General features: G+C 49.8%; 1 protein-coding gene across 2 annotated transcripts in view; it reads right to left on the bottom strand.

Moving 5' to 3' along the window:
* The window catches only part of LOC149359467 (sodium- and chloride-dependent GABA transporter 1-like), a 67182-nt gene that overhangs the window by 15611 nt on the left and 34933 nt on the right, over positions 1-16638 (bottom strand). The window contains exons 1-4 of one of the 2 annotated variants that reach the window (XM_089571682.1): positions 12768-15656; positions 7894-8025; positions 7053-7287; positions 5841-5973 (exon numbers count right to left, since the gene is read on the bottom strand). In XM_089571682.1, coding sequence (XP_089427808.1) covers positions 5841-5973; positions 7053-7287; positions 7894-8025; positions 12768-12984 — 717 coding nt within the window. In that variant the 5' untranslated portion in view covers positions 12985-15656. Of the gene's footprint in view, positions 1-5840; positions 5974-7052; positions 7288-7893; positions 8026-12767; positions 15657-16638 lie in introns of those variants that run through there. The other variant, XM_089571681.1, reaches the window with a different exon arrangement.

Raw genomic sequence — 16638 nt, 5'->3', positions numbered from 1 at the left:
AGGGACTCGCCATGCAACCACCGGTCCGGAAGGCCGACATCTGGCGCACTCCTCGTCAGCGGCCGCTCTGCTTCCACTGCGGGGAAGCCGGCCACCTGTATCGGCGCTGCCCCTACCGTGAACTCGGGCTTCAGGGATTTTCACGTCACGCCCCGCGCCCACGGTTCGGTGAGCGACCTCGGGAAATCGAGGAATACCTTGCTGCCCAGCAGACTTCACCGAACGGCCGCCAACGGTCACCTTCTCCCGTCCGCTACTCGTCACCTAGCCGTCGTACTTTCAGCGATACGCTGAGGGGGCGATCGCCAAGCCCACGCCGGGGAAACTGAAGGCGGCGACCTCAGGGGGGCAGGTTGCTGAAAAACGAAACCGACGTCCCGAAGACCCCCCCGTGACGACGCAGCGTGATTCCGTGACAGCGACGCCGCCGCAGCGTGATTCCGTGACTCCGAGCTTCCCTCATACCAATGACACAGCTAGCGCCGACCTTCCCGTGCTTGTTGACGGGCACCCAGTGACTGCTTTAGTAGATACCGGAGCAGACTTCTCAATAATCAGCAAGAATTTCGCGGATCGGCTCGCAAAAGTTCGGACTGAATGGCCTGGACCCCAAATTCGTACTGCTGGTGGCCACCTTATGACACCTTTAGGGCGTTGCACTGCACGAGTCACCATTGCCGACTCCGTGTTTGTTGCGGTTTTCGTTATTCTGCCCAACTGTTGCAAGGACCTCATCCTCGGCCTTGACTTCTTACGACAGCATGGTGCCGTCATTAACGTTCCTCGCCGTTTGGTCACGTTTTCACCGCCTGCACCGACTTCCGCAGACGCCGAACGACGCCACGCACCTTTGCGCATCCTTGACGCGGATGTAACCGTGCCGCCACGCTCATGTACTCTCGTTACCGTCAGGTGCGACGACCAGTCGAGTGCTGCAGGGGTGGCCGAACAGAACACTGAGCTGCTGCTCCATCACGGCGTCTGTGTTGCCCGCGGTATCGTCCATCCGACCAACGGCCTCGCGGATGTACTCCTTACCAATTTCGGCAATGAGCGACAACGCATCGCCAAAGGGACCACGGTCGCCTACTTGGAAGATATCGCCGAAACTTCTGATTGCATCGCACTCCAGACCGGGACATCTGCCAGCCGACCGGCCCAATTCGCCCTCGATGTGAACCCCGCTCTATCACCTACCGAGAAGGATCGACTTGTCGGGCTGCTCTCTCAGTTTCAAGACTGTTTCTCGTCTGCCTCCGCGGTCAAGCAGACGCCCCTCACCAAGCACCGCATAATAACCGACGAACGTATCCGACCAGTCCGACAGAACCCATACCGAGTGTCACCGCGGGAACGCGAAGTCATCGCTCAGCAGGTAGACGAAATGCTGAATGACGGTGTCATACAGCCATCGAGGAGTCCCTGGGCTTCACCTGTCGTCTTGGTTAAGAAGAAAGACGGCAGTCTGAGATTCTGTGTTGACTACCGCAAACTCAACCAGGTCACAAAAAAAGACGTCTACCCGCTACCACGCATTGATGACTCCTTGGACCGGCTGCGCCATGCGCGCTACTTCTCCTCGCTCGATCTCAAAAGCGGTTATTGGCAGATCGAAGTAGACGAACGGGACCGTGAGAAGACTGCGTTTGTCACACCGGATGGACTATACGAGTTCAAGGTCCTACCGTTTGGATTGTGCTCCGCTCCAGCGACATTCCAGCGAATGATGGACGCAGTCTTATCCGGCCTTAAATGGCAAACTTGTTTAGTATATCTGGACGACGTTATTGTGTTTTCCCCAACGTTCGAGGAACACCTCCAACGCCTTTCCACCGTGCTACGGGCTATAAGATCTGCCGGCCTCACGTTGAAACCTGAAAAGTGCCACTTCGGTTACGAAGAGCTCCTGTTCCTGGGCCACGTCGTCAGCCGTCGAGGTGTTCAGCCCGATCCCGCCAAAACTGCAGCCGTCGCCAACTTCCCTACTCCATCCGACAAGAAGACAGTCCGGCGTTTTTTGGGACTCTGCGCCTATTACCGCCGATTCATTGCAAACTTTTCACGAATTGCTGCCCCATTGACGCGTCTCACCCGAGATGATGTCACCTTCGCCTGGACAGAAGAACAGCAAAAGGCATTCGATGAATTACGGCACCGCTTGCAAACACCGCCTGTGCTTGCCCACTTCGATGCCCATGCCGAGACCCTGGTTCACACGGATGCAAGCAACGTAGGCCTCGGCGCTGTGCTCGTACAGTGGCAGGATGGCGCTGAGCGAGTCATCGCGTACGCTAGCCGGACTTTGTCTCGTGCTGAAACCAATTATTCCACCACCGAGAAAGAGTGCCTCGCTGTTGTCTGGGCAGTGATGAAATTTCGCCCGTATCTTTATGGCCGCCGCTTCCAGGTCGTGAGCGACCATCATTCTCTTTGCTGGTTGACGAACTTGCGCGATCCCTCCGGACGCCTTGCACGTTGGAGTTTACGTCTACAAGAGTTCGACATGACCATCGTGTATAAGTCCGGACGCCAGCACAACGACGCCGACTGCTTGTCCCGTTCGCCTATCCAGTCGGCGAATGAAGACGAAGAGCCCGACTTCCCTCTTATCGCAACTGTCGACACAGTCACTGTTTCGCAGCGCCAACGTGAGGACCCGGGACTCGCTCCACTCATCGACTTCCTGAAAGCCCGTACTACGGAAGTACCCCGTCCCTTCGCCAGAACGCACTCCTCGTTTTGTCTCCTAAACGACGTGCTCTACAAGATCAACTTCTCTCCCACGGGAAGGGATTATCTCCTCGTCGTGCCAGACACTCTCCGCGACGAAGTCTTGCAGGCATGTCATGATGAGCCCACCGCCGGTCATCTCGGCTATGCTCGAACTTTGGCTCGCATTCAAAAGAGTTTTTACTGGCCCAAACTTGCGGCGGCAGTGCGCCACTATGTACGAACGTGCCACGATTGCCAGCGACGGAAAATACCGTCTGTAAGGCGAGCTGGTTTACTGCAGCCTGTCCAAGTGCCCAGACTTCCATTCGAGCAGGTTGGCATGGACTTGTTGGGCCCTTTTCCAACTTCCTCCTCGGGCAACCGGTGGATAATAGTCGCTACCGATTACCTCACGCGATATGCTGAAACAAAGGCCCTCGAACGAGGCACGGCAGCCGAAGCAGCGAAATTTTTCATCGAGCGCATCGTCCTCAGGCACGGCGCCCCGTCAGTTGTCATAACGGACCGAGGCACAGCTTTCACGGCCAAGCTGCTGGAATCCGTCATGCAGCTGAGTGGCACTACCCACCGCAAATCCACCGCCTACCATCCACAGACGAATGGCCTGACCGAACGTCTCAACAAAACTCTCGCCGACATGCTGTCTATGTACGTGGACGTTGAACATCGGTCTTGGGATGACATCCTACCGTACGTCACATTCGCGTACAATACGGCACAACAAGAGACAACGCGCATGACGCCCTTCTCTCTGTTGTATGGCCGCGAGGTGTCCACCATGCTAGAGGCCATGTTGCCCCATGACGGTCGTGACTCCGAAGCTGGTACCGAGGACTTTACTCAGCGCGCCGAAGAAGCACGGCAGCTTGCGCGACTGCGCATCCGGAACCAGCAAGGCCGAGACGCTCGGCGTTACAATCACCGCCACCGAGTAGTGACCTTCGAACCGGACGACATGGTGTGGGTGTGGACTCCGATTCGACGCCGAGGGCTTTCCGAGAAACTGCTAAAGCAGTACTTCGGTCCGTACAGAGTGGTCCGTCAGCTCAGTGACGTCACATACGAACTTCTTCCAGACGGCTCTTCTACTTCTCATCGCCGCCAGCAGAAGCCCGAAGTCGTCCACGTCGTGCGAATGAAGCCGTACTTTTCGTGCGAGCACCGCTAGCAGCCTACCGCCACGCCATAACCACATGCTTCTTGTGACCGTTCATTTTCGCACCATCCTTGCTTACTAACTGCTTATTTTCTGCCATGTTCTTGTGAACTGCTTTTCTTACCTTCTTTTCTTGCGCATTCATCGGGTCGATGTTTTTTTTTAGGGAGGGGGGTAATGATACGTTTCCACAAGCAGCCACTAGGCGGCTGCTCTTCGCAAGTCGCGTGCACCGCCGAGTGAAAGAAGAAGAAGATCGGTTCCGGCTTCCTCTGGGTGCTCTTGGCTTGTTCTCCGGTGCCGTCCACGTCAACCATTAAAGCGTTTCGGTTACGAGCCCCAACGGCTACGTAACAATATTGGGCTCAATGTCTCAGCCTTGATTGGTTTTTCACACAGTATTTAGCTGCATTACCAACATAAATAGATCCACCATAGATATATGATTGTGTAAGGGCTCACCCCCCCCCCCCCGCTTTCTCTATCCTGGTGCAGCCATTTTCTATCCATTCCCTGACAGCCAACACAGATTATCAGACCTTAGAGCAGCAAGCTTCAAGCCTGACTCTTGGCCTTTCCTTTTATACAACAGCACCCCGCTACAGTAAACTCAGATATAGTAAAAACTCAGATATAGTAAATTGAAACTGCAGTCCCATTTCACCTCCCATTGACGGCTGTACATTTTGAAGCGAAAAGCTTCATTAGGCTCGTCAACACCGCGCTTCGCGTGGGCCACCCCTGGGCGCCGCTGCGGCGCGCCCTTCCTCCTCCTCGCCACCCCCTCCCTTCTCCTTCTCGCCACCGGTTTACCCTTCGCCGCTGCTAGCGGTTCTTATCGCGTTCTTATCGCGTTATCTCAAGGCGTTGCGATGACGCCCGAGCGGCGGCGGCGGACATAAAAGAGTCGTTACTTCTCCTCCTCGCCATCGGTTAACCACTTGGGACGGTTGGGACGGCGGTCTCCGTCCCAAGAGAAGGTTCTTTCGCAAGGCGTTGCGATAACGCACGCGTGAGCGGCGGCGGCGGCCGTAGAAGCCTCGCAGACATTCACCATAGAAGGAGGAAAAGAAGACCCAGAAGTGGTAGGGAGGGAGTTGGCTCAAAATCTACACCGCTGCCGTGGTGCTCCCAGTGCATTGTGCGCGAACTGCGACAGCGATGACGTCAAACAAAGCATAACTGCAGCTTTTCGCTTGTATATCCAGGCTTAACCAGAGCTAAGCCACTGCCAATTTTTTTTTTCGGTTATAGTAAAGATATTTTTCAAAAAAAATGGTTGTAGTAAAAAGCGTGTGGCCGAGACGAAGTACCTCTCACGGAATGACGACTACGCGGTACGTGTGAGGTCGACATTCGGAGCTAAATGCATACAAAAGACGAAAAAACGGTGCTCGTTAAGATAGTTTCACCACAAAGCTCAAAAGCTGTAAGCAAAAGCCAACCTCTTAAAGTCCTTGGGGCCTTGACGCAAGGCGCGCGGCGCGCACGGAAAAAAGAAAAAAAAAACAAAGCTGGCAAAGAACGCAGAAAGAAGGAGGCGCGGGTTCCCTTTCTTAATCAATCATCATCTCAAAGTGGTCCAGTTCGCTAAAACAGGCGGCTACGCCACCATAACGCGGAAGTGGCTCGTTCCAGCGTTGGTGGCGGCACCAAGCGCCCTCTTTATGAAGCAACAAGATGTGCGTCAGACATTTAAATATTTTCGCCGATAGAGCCCACATCCTATGGGATTGCCACGCTGAACTCCCCGAAACCATGGCTGCAACTCAGTACTTCTGAGCAGTGGCAGGCGGCGCTGATCCCTGCCTACTCTCCGCCCGAGCTGACCTGCCCGCTGTCGCACGGAAGGCCAAGAATAAGAACATGATATCGATTATTGTGACCTACAGTGGCGCTTCCCAAAAAGGCACCTCGTAATTTGTTGTGCAATGAACTTCATGAGACCAACCTTGCCGCTCTGGTGTAGTCCCCTCCAGATAACTATGTACACGAGGAACCAGGCCAGGAGGAGGTAGAGGGCGAGTTCTGGTCGCAGAGAACCAACTTCTTCCAGACCATTGGTGATTCCCAGCACATTGTTCCTGGAAACAAGAGGAAGGAAGAACTTGCCCGTTGCATTTATCGTCAGGCGAAGGCGCAACAGTTTACCATGTTGTGACAAATGATTTGAGTTTCTTCCACCCGAGAGCAGACATCGACCAATTGTGATGAGCAAAGACGCCCGTTCAGAGTGATACTGAGCCCGAAACCTAGATGAGCTAAAGTTATTGCCTGTACAGCTTCCATTGTGTTTTATTTCCCCTTTTGATGGTATCTTTCAGCTCGCCGAGCTGAAGGCCAACAGGCTTACTAACACTTAGGCAGGATTTCAGACCACGAAGTCATCGTAGCGTGACACAGCTGACGAATTCATTGCGCACTGAGTTTATTGCACCAACGTTTGTCCCCTAGCAGTCTCTTATGTCAGCAGTTGACTGAGGGGCCAGTCATATGAAAGGGCACGTCTGAACAGCCAGCATGATATTTCCGTTTTTTTTATTATTATTATTACATATTTACGCAGCCTATATTATATCGAAATTAAACAGCAGGACTGTTGTTTTTCTTCCTTCTGGGCCCGTTTGTCAAGCAATAAAAAGAAAATGGAAGCAGACACGACTGAGGGGTAAGGAAAACAGCAACTTGTGCGTGCTTTTTTCCTCCCCTTGGTTTCAGGCTTTCTGTAATTTTATTGGGCGTTAACAACGCAACGAATGCTTAACAACTTGCCCAAATATCAGCTTTAATTTCTGTTCGTTTGATAGCCAGCGATAAAAAGCTTCTTCACTAATCACTAAAATTCAGCCTTAGATGGATCAATTAGTTCAGCTTGCAACGATAAAATGCTAAGATTTATCCAGTTCCTAGGGAAGACATCAATTTGGGCAAAAACAGTGTGCAGGACCGGCAGCAACTAGGGTGAGAAGGCTTAAATTCGGTTGCCTCCCCAGCCTCGGGACACCAGTAGTTATTTACGATCTCGAGCCTAAAGTGGTTCGCACAGTGGATTTCAAGAATTTGCATTCGCTTGTCCGCTTTGTCTATGCGAGGTCTGACGACGGTCCCATACATCCTTGGTCTGTACGCATTCAAAGCCCATATAACCAGGTCATGCACTCACTCCCAGTACTCCTTGACGGACGAGACGGCCTGGGCGGCCGTGAGGTTGCGGTCGGCCAGGCTGGAGAGGTTGTCGCGGATGCCCAGGCAGCGCTCGGTGTTCCAGTCATTGCCGCACTGCTCCCAGGGCAGCGGGCTCCGGAACGAGGCGACCAGGTAGTACAGCGTGTACGCGATGAGCACGATGTAGTAGATGTTGCTCAGCCCGATCATGGTCATGGACGCGAACCCGACACCTGCACGTAGTAGGAGAAGAAAATAAAAAAAAGGAGCCAGCACTGTTTATAAAGGGCGGTGAAAAAGGGCTCTTTTGTGAAGTCGGTAGGGCACTACGTCTCGATTACGTAGCCTTCTTATTAAGGGAAGCGAAGGCGCATGCAGAAAATGAGGTGACTGTGTATTCTAGTTAGCTCACAGGCGTGCGCGTGTCTATGCCATGAACGTCTTCGAACAAAAATTCCCCTTGTGCCTAAACATTCTGACGAAGAACGTTGAACATGTTCGGTATCAATACATTTTTTTTTCTTGCAGTCATCCACCATAAAGCTACGTTCGAACTGCCCCCCCCCCCCCCCCCCCCCCATTCCTAAACTTTGTTGGGGCGTGTCTGGCCCGTGGGCGTCCTTGGCGATCCTGACGTGGAGTAAGTCCTAGGGTGTGCATTGATCGAACGTTTGGACGCAAAAGAAAAGGCACAAACTTAAGGTCAAACAAAAGTTTCTAGCTATACGCTCCCCCCCCCTCACCCCCTCCCTACCCCTACTTAAGCGTCTGGGTGCGCCCTGGTCTAGCAAGGAAGGTGGGGCTAGACGTAAGAGCGAAAGCACTGTGAAAGAAATTACCTTTGAACATAGGCACGAGGTTCCATATACCGACGCCTCCGGTGTTGAGATACTGTCCGATAGAGACTTCCATAACAAACAAGGGTATTCCGCACAGGACGATGCTAATAAAAAATGGCACCAGGAAAGCACCTGTAAAACGAAGCACACGAAACACACACAAGAACAGCGGAGAGTTAGAAAATTTGAATCTGTGCGCAGCTCAGCACAGTTTTATGAGATCACGCAGAGCAAATACGCATTCAAACATTCACAGTTGGCGGATCAAGCACTGCAAAAGAAAAAAAATGCCACAGCCATACACAGCCACTTCAGTGAAAGGTTCGTTGGCAGCACTTGATCTGTTTTAGTTGATTTACATTGGGTTCTATCAAATCCAAAGATTTGATTCCACTCTGCGTTGAATTCTTAATTTCCAGTTGTACGATCAACCCCAAAGAACCTTTCAAAGGCAACCCCGCCACCCATTCAGAACATGTACACAGTGGTAATAGAAGAATACAGCCACAAATCGTCAAGGGAAAGGAAAAAAAAAAAAAGAAATAGCCAGAGGCACGAAGGTTCGCGCCCTGCTTGCGGGACCGAGAAGAAAGTCCCGCACTAAAGGCACCCGGGATGCGGATATCGCCGGGTGTACGCAATCTAGTTAGACGCGCTTGACATCCCCACAACATCTTGCTCGTCTAGATCGCTCTGCAAGGAAACAGCCCGCAAAGAGAATTAATAGAGAGACCGGCCCTCATGGGGCCCACAAAAGTATACAAGACACAACAAGCAGCGCCGCTGCACTGTCGCAGTCACGTGAAGCCGAAGGGGCATGACATGGACGCACACGGAAGCTTCGGACAAATGGCCTTTGCTCCTCCGGACTTCCGTTAGACAGTGGCACGCACGCGAAAGCTGTAACGCGACGTAACACAACACTACAGCGAGTGGGTGTCAGTTTACTTTGTTTTCTTAAACGCTTTCAGAAGGTTAGCTTAGCTGCAGTGACTGGGCAACTAGAGCCCTTTATCTATCCTCGGAAGAAGCACAAGTGAAATAAGGCAGCTTCAGTGATAACAAAGAACCAAGGACTTTTGATGACAGCTAGCGCAAATGGGGACGAGGATGCCGTGTTTTAGGTTATTCGCGGAGCAAACTAGGGCCAGTCGCCACACGTCAGAAGTTACATTTGTATTTATCCTATTTAAAAGCCCGCCGTGGTGGCTCAGTGGTTAAGGTGCTCGGCTGCTGACCCGAAAGACGCGGGTTCGATCCCGGCCGCGGCGGTTGAATTTCTTTAGAGGAGAAATTCTAGAGGCCCGTGTACTGTCCGATGTCAGTGCACGTTAAAGAACCCCTGGTGGTCGAAATTTCCGGAGCCCTCCACTACAGCGTCTCTCATAGCCTGAGTCGCTTTGGGACGTTAAACCCCATAAACCAACCAACCAACCTATTTAAAACATCCCGGTTTTTATTCCAGTATTCCCAATGTTGGGGTGTAAGTTAATCATTGCTCATTTAATTAGACTTCGGAGGTGTTGTAAGAAAAGCACTTTTCGAAGACATCGAGCCATTACTCTGCCGGGTATGTTTGTCAATGTTTCCATGAACTCTAGTTCACTAACAAAGTTCTTTCCTTCGCAACACGGCAAAAGCAAAGAAGAAATTTCGCATATTGCGTAGTCGTTCAGTATGCTCAGAGGAAGATGACACCTTTTAAATAAGAGAAAGCTCACTACGCACCACGTCACCGTCCCCCAAGCGACCTTCACATTATGGTCGCTAAACACGTTAACACGTTAGTCCGCCATCTTGTGTTTTGTGCAAGTGGCTTCAAGTGACTGCGGCAGTGCAGCACATGCATAACACCACAGGACACAACACTCAAAAACAAATGTAATGAACCAGGTAAAAAGAAATGCTGACTACTTCAAGCATATCGAGAAAGAAGTAGACTGTACCTACACATTTCGTACCTTTAGGAAGTTAAAGTTTAGGCTTTCCATTAATTAAACAATATCTCAACTACTTGTTGATCAGATATGTAGAATATTTGCAACTAAAAGTGGCTATGGACACTGGCTACTGCTTCAGAATATGTGTGCCACATTTTAGTATTAAAAGTGAGCCTTCAGACAGAATAACTGCTGTTAAAATGTTTGAAATTGTATTCGGTTATCATTGTAGCCAAGGCATCATATTAAATCCTTCATATTGTACTGGCACCTGTAGCTTTTATTACTAGCATTGCTTGCCTGCAAGTGAAAGTAATTATCTAAATTGTATGCAAAAATAGTAATAACTATTACGGGTACAGAATTTTATTTTCTAGACCAACAGCATTTACTTCTAACTGCTTCATAATTTTCCTAGCTCTGCACTTCCGTTCTTCTAACCGTAACTGCAAGCTGGCATCGCCACACACGTTACTTGCGTTAGGTGAAGCCGCACTTTAATTTTTGCCTCGCGCGCAGCAATGTTATTTAATCGCATGTTTTCCATAGACTTCGTCAACATGTATTGTTTTCTTGCGACTCCAGGCTTCCGCTTGTTCAGTGCTAATAATTAACCTGCTGTATTCATTAAAAAGTGAATACCTAAAATGCACGTTACAGGTCAACCAACAAGGCCTCTCCATTAATCTTCCTCTTTAAGTTACATGATGCGACATTACTCAGTGGCCAAGACTTCTGCCAGCGGTTGTTGTCATGGTTTTGCATCCATACCAAGAATGGTAAGTCAGCGTGAAAAGCTCTCGGTAAAAGTAAAATTACTTGCTGAACTAACTGTTAGGTAACCTGCATTCGGCCAAACGGCTCTGCTAGAACCAAGGACAAAAAAAAAAGATCTCAGAGTAACATAAGCTTCTAAAGCTGCGCCCAAGCTCTCCGGCGCCAAGATGCTTCGACGAGTGAATCTGTCTTAGTCTTGGCACAGCACGGCGCAGTTGCACCACCTAGCTGGGCCCTCATCCAATTTATTTTTGCAGAGTTTTGCGGGGAGGTCTTAGCTTTCCCTCTGTCTCATCAGCGGAAAGTGCCTAAGTCAGCAGGTGCAGCTTGTCGTTAGTCTAGTGGCGTAAAGTGCGCCCTGTCTCAAAGATAAAACTGGTTGGATTGCTTCCGCCTGCCAGATGTAGAACGAGCACCCGACCAAAATGAACTAGCGACCCTCGTTGCTTGCAAACATTCGGTAGTGTGTTCTCTATGTTGTCAAGCTAGGGCATTGCAGCAGTTATAGGAGCACTGCTTAGAGTAACTAACTAGAATTCATCGCTGCTCCTAGCTCAACTGCGTCGTCAATTCACGTAGTGTAGCGTACAGTTCGCCTAATTAGAGTCCAATTCATAATAGGCGCCCGTCAAGAGCGGTTGGATCTGGCGAATCCGCTTTGGGCTTGCTTGAGAAGAGTTGAATAGGCCCGAGCTTGGCAACGCTTGGTCCAAGCCACCGAACAAGCCGCTTTACGTGACTTCAACTTCTGGCATAACTGTCTGGTATTGAGCTGCCTGTTCGAATAGAAGTTCTGCAGGATTCTGCTGGCATGTGCTGTAAGCATATATCGAAATGCGAAGTAAATAATTTGACCAGAATACTCCCAGTTAAGATTGCACCTTAGCCTGTGGAAGGAGCTGATATGATTAGTGTTCTGACGTGGACAGATGCCTATAGTGCACGGGAAGCAGTTTCTTGCAGTGCAATAGTTTTCACCGTTCGCATTTCAATTTATGCGCACCGTGCACATACAAAACGCTAAAATAGCGACTGTTAAAAACGATGAAAAGTTGAGTCGGGTATGTGCCATTAAGCCTGAGCACATCATCATCATCATCATCATACAGGAGATACCGTCGCATCAGCATACTATGCAAAGATGTCTGACACTGGAAGGAAGAGTTTAAACAACAAAGGAGGGAGAGCCTGAGGGAGAAAGTATGGTCATAACTGTGTCTCTTCCATGCTGAGAAGTTTTGCTTAAAATATTTTTTACACACCGCGTCATTTTTTGCAGCTATAACCTACTCCGCTTACGCACAATAAACGACAGATCAAATAAAACCAGGCCATAAGTGCTTCGGGACTGAAGTATAACAGCACATTGTTGGACAGGCTTCGGGAAAGAAGTATGATTGCAGAAGTCAGGCCAATTCTTACTAGCTGCGTATCTTTGAAGCAGCTGTTCGCAGGAAATGACAATTAATTACGACTAAGGCACCACAGTGGCGCCATCACACAGCGTTTATTCAAAGCACCGAAAGAAGTTTGTTTAACGTCTCCATTACGCCTGTTATGCCAGGTTCATGCAGGTGCTCAAAATTTTCATAACGTGCATTACGGATGACATCACAACGAATCTCTGTTGAAAGGCACAAGAAATTTAAATGCATACCGAAAGCATATAATACTTACGATGGGAACATCACACATTAAATCGCACTCAATTGAAACGCAAGTTTGGGCAATAGCTTTCGCAGCCTGTTCTGTCCATTCCTGTGCGCTCTGCACATTGGTGGCCTCGCTTTGTTTGATCTGTCGCATTAATTAAAAAGCAACAAATAAACGAACACACATGTCTACTTGGTTTTTCAGAGCGCCACAAAAGCATACACACGACACCATGTGTGGCCGTCTTCAGAATGCTATCAAATAGAAGTTTTTAATGAAGCCATACGAATTGGCAAGATACTCATATGGACTATAAGGTAGTAGGCATGATTTCATAAGGGTGCCTTATGATTTCAAACGGTTTTCTTCAAAGCTTTTTCACTAGTTCTATAAAGAAATGATGCTGCACGCGCTAGTGAAAGAAGAAAAAAAACAGAGACAGAGAGAGAAAGAAAGATGAGAGAGAGAGAGAAACACGGGTGTGGTGCGTCCTCAGGGACTGACCTGTTGTTGCGAGCGGCGTGAGCGAGGAGGAAAAGGCGCGCCGTGGAGTGGCGCCCCCCACGGCCCGCTTCTTCGCTCCTCGTCCTGAGCTTCGCTCTGGTGCCAGAGCCCCAGGCTCGGAGCGGGGCTCTGTCGCCTGTCCCCAAAACACCCACCACCACAGAAACGCTCGAGGACGCTGCCACCGTCTTCGGCGAGACCTCTCGCGCAACGTCATCGCACGGAGGAGCCACCGTCGTCGGAAGAGAAAAAGAGGGGGAGAGCCTCAAGAGAAGGGAGAGGGGGTCGGTCGGTCAGGGGGGAAGGGAAAGGGAAGCGGCGAGGCGGGAACGGGAAGAGCGGGATCGTGACCGCCCGTGCGCACCGGGGATTTCGGGATTAGGGAGAGCGCCTGAGAGAACGCGGGTAACGGGCGCGGATCTAGAAGCAAACAAAATTAGACATGCGATTAAGCTGAGCCTGATATGTGAGCTGTGCTGTCGAAGGATGCCAAGCAACGGACGGGAGCGCTAAGTTGAGGGTGTTAGGTTCGCTTAGAAAGGCGGCGTTCCGGTTTTAGAAACGGCTACGAGTGTTTTCCTTGAAAAAAAAATTAAGAAAAAGGAGATATCGTAGATGAGCAAGTTGTCCATGCATAGCCCGCTATATGGGAGCCAAGCTCGTCAATGAGTTAAAAATTGGGGACTTCCTTCAAGCACTACGATCGGAGTATGCAAGTTGAACTGTTAAAGTGCGTAGTGTAGAAGCGTAGCCAAGCACTGCCAAGAAGGCCGACATGGCAAAGTACGTAAAGTTTAAAGCGGCAATGAATATCGTAACTAACACGTTGAAACTACACCGAGGCGCGACAAGCTAATGAATAATGACGGCGATACGCAGAAGCTTGATAAACAATACATATATTTCTAGGCACTTATTGCACACAAGGGCAATAAATATTTGATCACTCGCTGCATATATTTCGATCGCCTCTTTCTCGATTAATCGTAACAAGCGTAACGACCGGTCACGACAATAGCGGCCTGTTGTCGCTGATGCCACGATAAGCACTAAGCACGATTGCAACGTATGTTACCATTACTACGACGCACGCTACTACTAACCTTCATGTTATCCACTACGGTGTTTCGGTCGCCATCCGGAATAACCTAATTTGCGTCTCTTGGACGGTGATGCCTCTGGTACCCCCGCGGTAACCTCGTAAACTGAAGCAGACACCCGAGCGCCGGGACATAACCCGATTTCCCGACATAACCCGCGACGAGAACGCTGCGTTCGCCATCTCCCATTCTCCGTCCCTGCATTTCTCGGCGACCTAATTAGCGCCGGTGAAGGCCGCTACCATGCACGAAATGGCTACAACTGGCCCCCGGCAGTAACATTCTGCCGTCTCGTGCGCAGGTCATTCTAAAAGCGTTAACAGTGCTGTGCCAAGGCCTCACAAATGGCAAAAAAAGAAGAAATAAGTATGGTTGATGGCTTAAGGCTTCTACATTCAGGAAGTGCCGAGCATGCATAAGAAGCTGGTGCAGGAAAGCGGGCGATGGACGAAGTATATTTTGATAGTTACTGTGCACGTCTTCCGTATACGTTGTTCAAGGGAAGGGGAGGCTATTTTTCGGGAATGTTTTTCGGGAAGGTCTCCGGGAGGGAAGGGAATGAGGGAAGCGAAATGCAAAGGCATTGGGGATATGGAAGATGGAAGAGAGAGAGAAAAACGGGGGAGAGAGGGACCAACAGTTTTCTCTCCTCTCCGACCTAAAAAGAGAGGAGCGCAGTTTAGGGCCACGAACTTTTTCGTGACCCCGCGCGCATTTGACGCGTGTTATATAACGTGCTGCACGCGGTCTTCAAATGCGAGAAGCACAGACAAAACATCGCCATAGGCAGCGGGAAAAAATAAATAAAGTGCCGCTAAACACGTGTTTTGTTCGAGGTGTATGGGGGATCACGGTGACCACCTGCATGCCTCGTTCCGTTGCCTGCTCTGCCACGTTCTTGCGTAAATGTGAGGGTGCTTTGCGCTCGCCAGCCTGGTTTCTCTGACACCGAAGGGATTTTCTGCACTGTTTCAGTGTCGCACAGGAACAAACGGCAAACGTCGGCTGCTTAGCGACACATTCGCAAACACACTCTCCGGTTAAACACTTCGCTCGAAATCGACACCAGAAATCATAACATGTTCACGTAAAGTCTTGAAGCATGCATTGATTTTTTTGGCTTTCTATTTCACCTTGGGTACATAATATAAGGAATACAGGAGAAGCCTTTCGGCCATTGATAAAGAAAGCTGATGTGCTTTTGCAAGAAAGTGCGCCGTTATTACTGGATATTTTTTTTTTGTAACATAAGTGATTATAGTCTGGCGACAATGCAGCACTCGCACGGCCCTGCAGCTCGTAGGCAACACCAACTTTAAGCAAAAAACTCTGAAAACGCACCATGTTAAACACACATCATGTATAGAACGCAGACTACAGGTGCATAGGCCCTCGAGAAAGGTAATACGTTTTTTCAATCACCGAGTTACAAAAGAGGGATTCGAGAGCCTGTATTTTATGGGTTCACGGCCACAATCCTAGTTTGAGCAGCTGCTGACTTCCGACATCCAACAATCCAACTTTCAAAAAAACACATTGCGCCGTGTACACTGTACAAATACGGTTGTAGTGATACAGCTGCAAACACACGGATACAAAGAGACCAGGCTGGCTGATACACGTCTCAATATGTTTGCTCGCCTCAGCGAAATGCTGCATCTGCAATCAGTCGACCTGTAAAGCGAACAGATTTCACCCATTCAGCCTCGGGCTGCTACCACTTAGCCCTTCGATCGCCAGTTAGTGCCATAGCCTTCAGATTAAATTAAACTACACTCTAAATCCGAATACGCCTATATAGGAGCAAAAAGGGACTAAGCAGTCCTTTAGTGCACTCCCATTTATAAAACGGGGTGCATTAGAGGACAGCTTACTCCCTTTTTACTCCCCTCTGTTTAGAGTGTAGAGCGGTACTGCCGCTTCACATCTAGCTATCTTGCTTCTGTCTCACGCACTAAGCAGTAAACGGTACTGCTGCTTCACATCTAGCTATCTTGCTTCTGTCTCACGCACTAAGCGTTAACGGTACTGCCGCTTCACATCTAGCTATCTTGCTTCTGTCTCACGCACTAAGCAGTAAACGGTACTGCTGCTTCACATCTAGCTATCTTGCTTCTGTCTCACGCACTAAGCGTTAACGGTACTGCCGCTTCACATCTAGCTATCTTGCTTCTGTCTCACGCACTAAGCAGTAAACGGTACTGCTGCTTCACATCTAGCTATCTTGCTTCTGTCTCACGCACTAAGCGTTAACGGTACTGCCGCTTCACATCTAGCTATCTTGCTTCTGTCTCACGCACTAAGCAGTAAACGGTACTGCTGCTTCACATCTAGCTATCTTGCTTCTGTCTCACGCACTAAGCGTTAACGGTACTGCCGCTTCACATCTAGCTATCTTGCTTCTGTCTCACGCACTAAGCAGTAAACGGTACTGCTGCTTCACATCTAGCTATCTTGCTTCTGTCTCACGCACTAAGCGTTAACGGTACTGCCGCTTCACATCTAGCTATCTTGCTTCTGTCTCACGCACTAAGCAGTAAACGGTACTGCTGCTTCACATCTAGCTATCTTGCTTCTGTCTCACGCACTAAGCGTTAACGGTACTGCCGCTTCACATCTAGCTATCTTGCTTCTGTCTCACGCACTAAGCAGTAAACGGTACTGCTGCTTCACATCTAGCTATCTTGCTTCTGTCTCACGCACTAAGCGTTAACGGTACTGCCGCTTCACATCTAGCTATCTTGCTTCTGTCTCACGCACTAAGCAGTAAA

This window comes from Amblyomma mixtum, chromosome 2, assembly GCF_055824585.1.
Source record: "Amblyomma mixtum isolate Tamu chromosome 2, ASM5582458v1, whole genome shotgun sequence".
Classification (NCBI taxonomy): domain Eukaryota; kingdom Metazoa; phylum Arthropoda; class Arachnida; order Ixodida; family Ixodidae; genus Amblyomma; species Amblyomma mixtum.
Note: the sequence above shows the minus strand (reverse complement) of the source record. Positions and strands in the feature narration are given on the sequence as shown.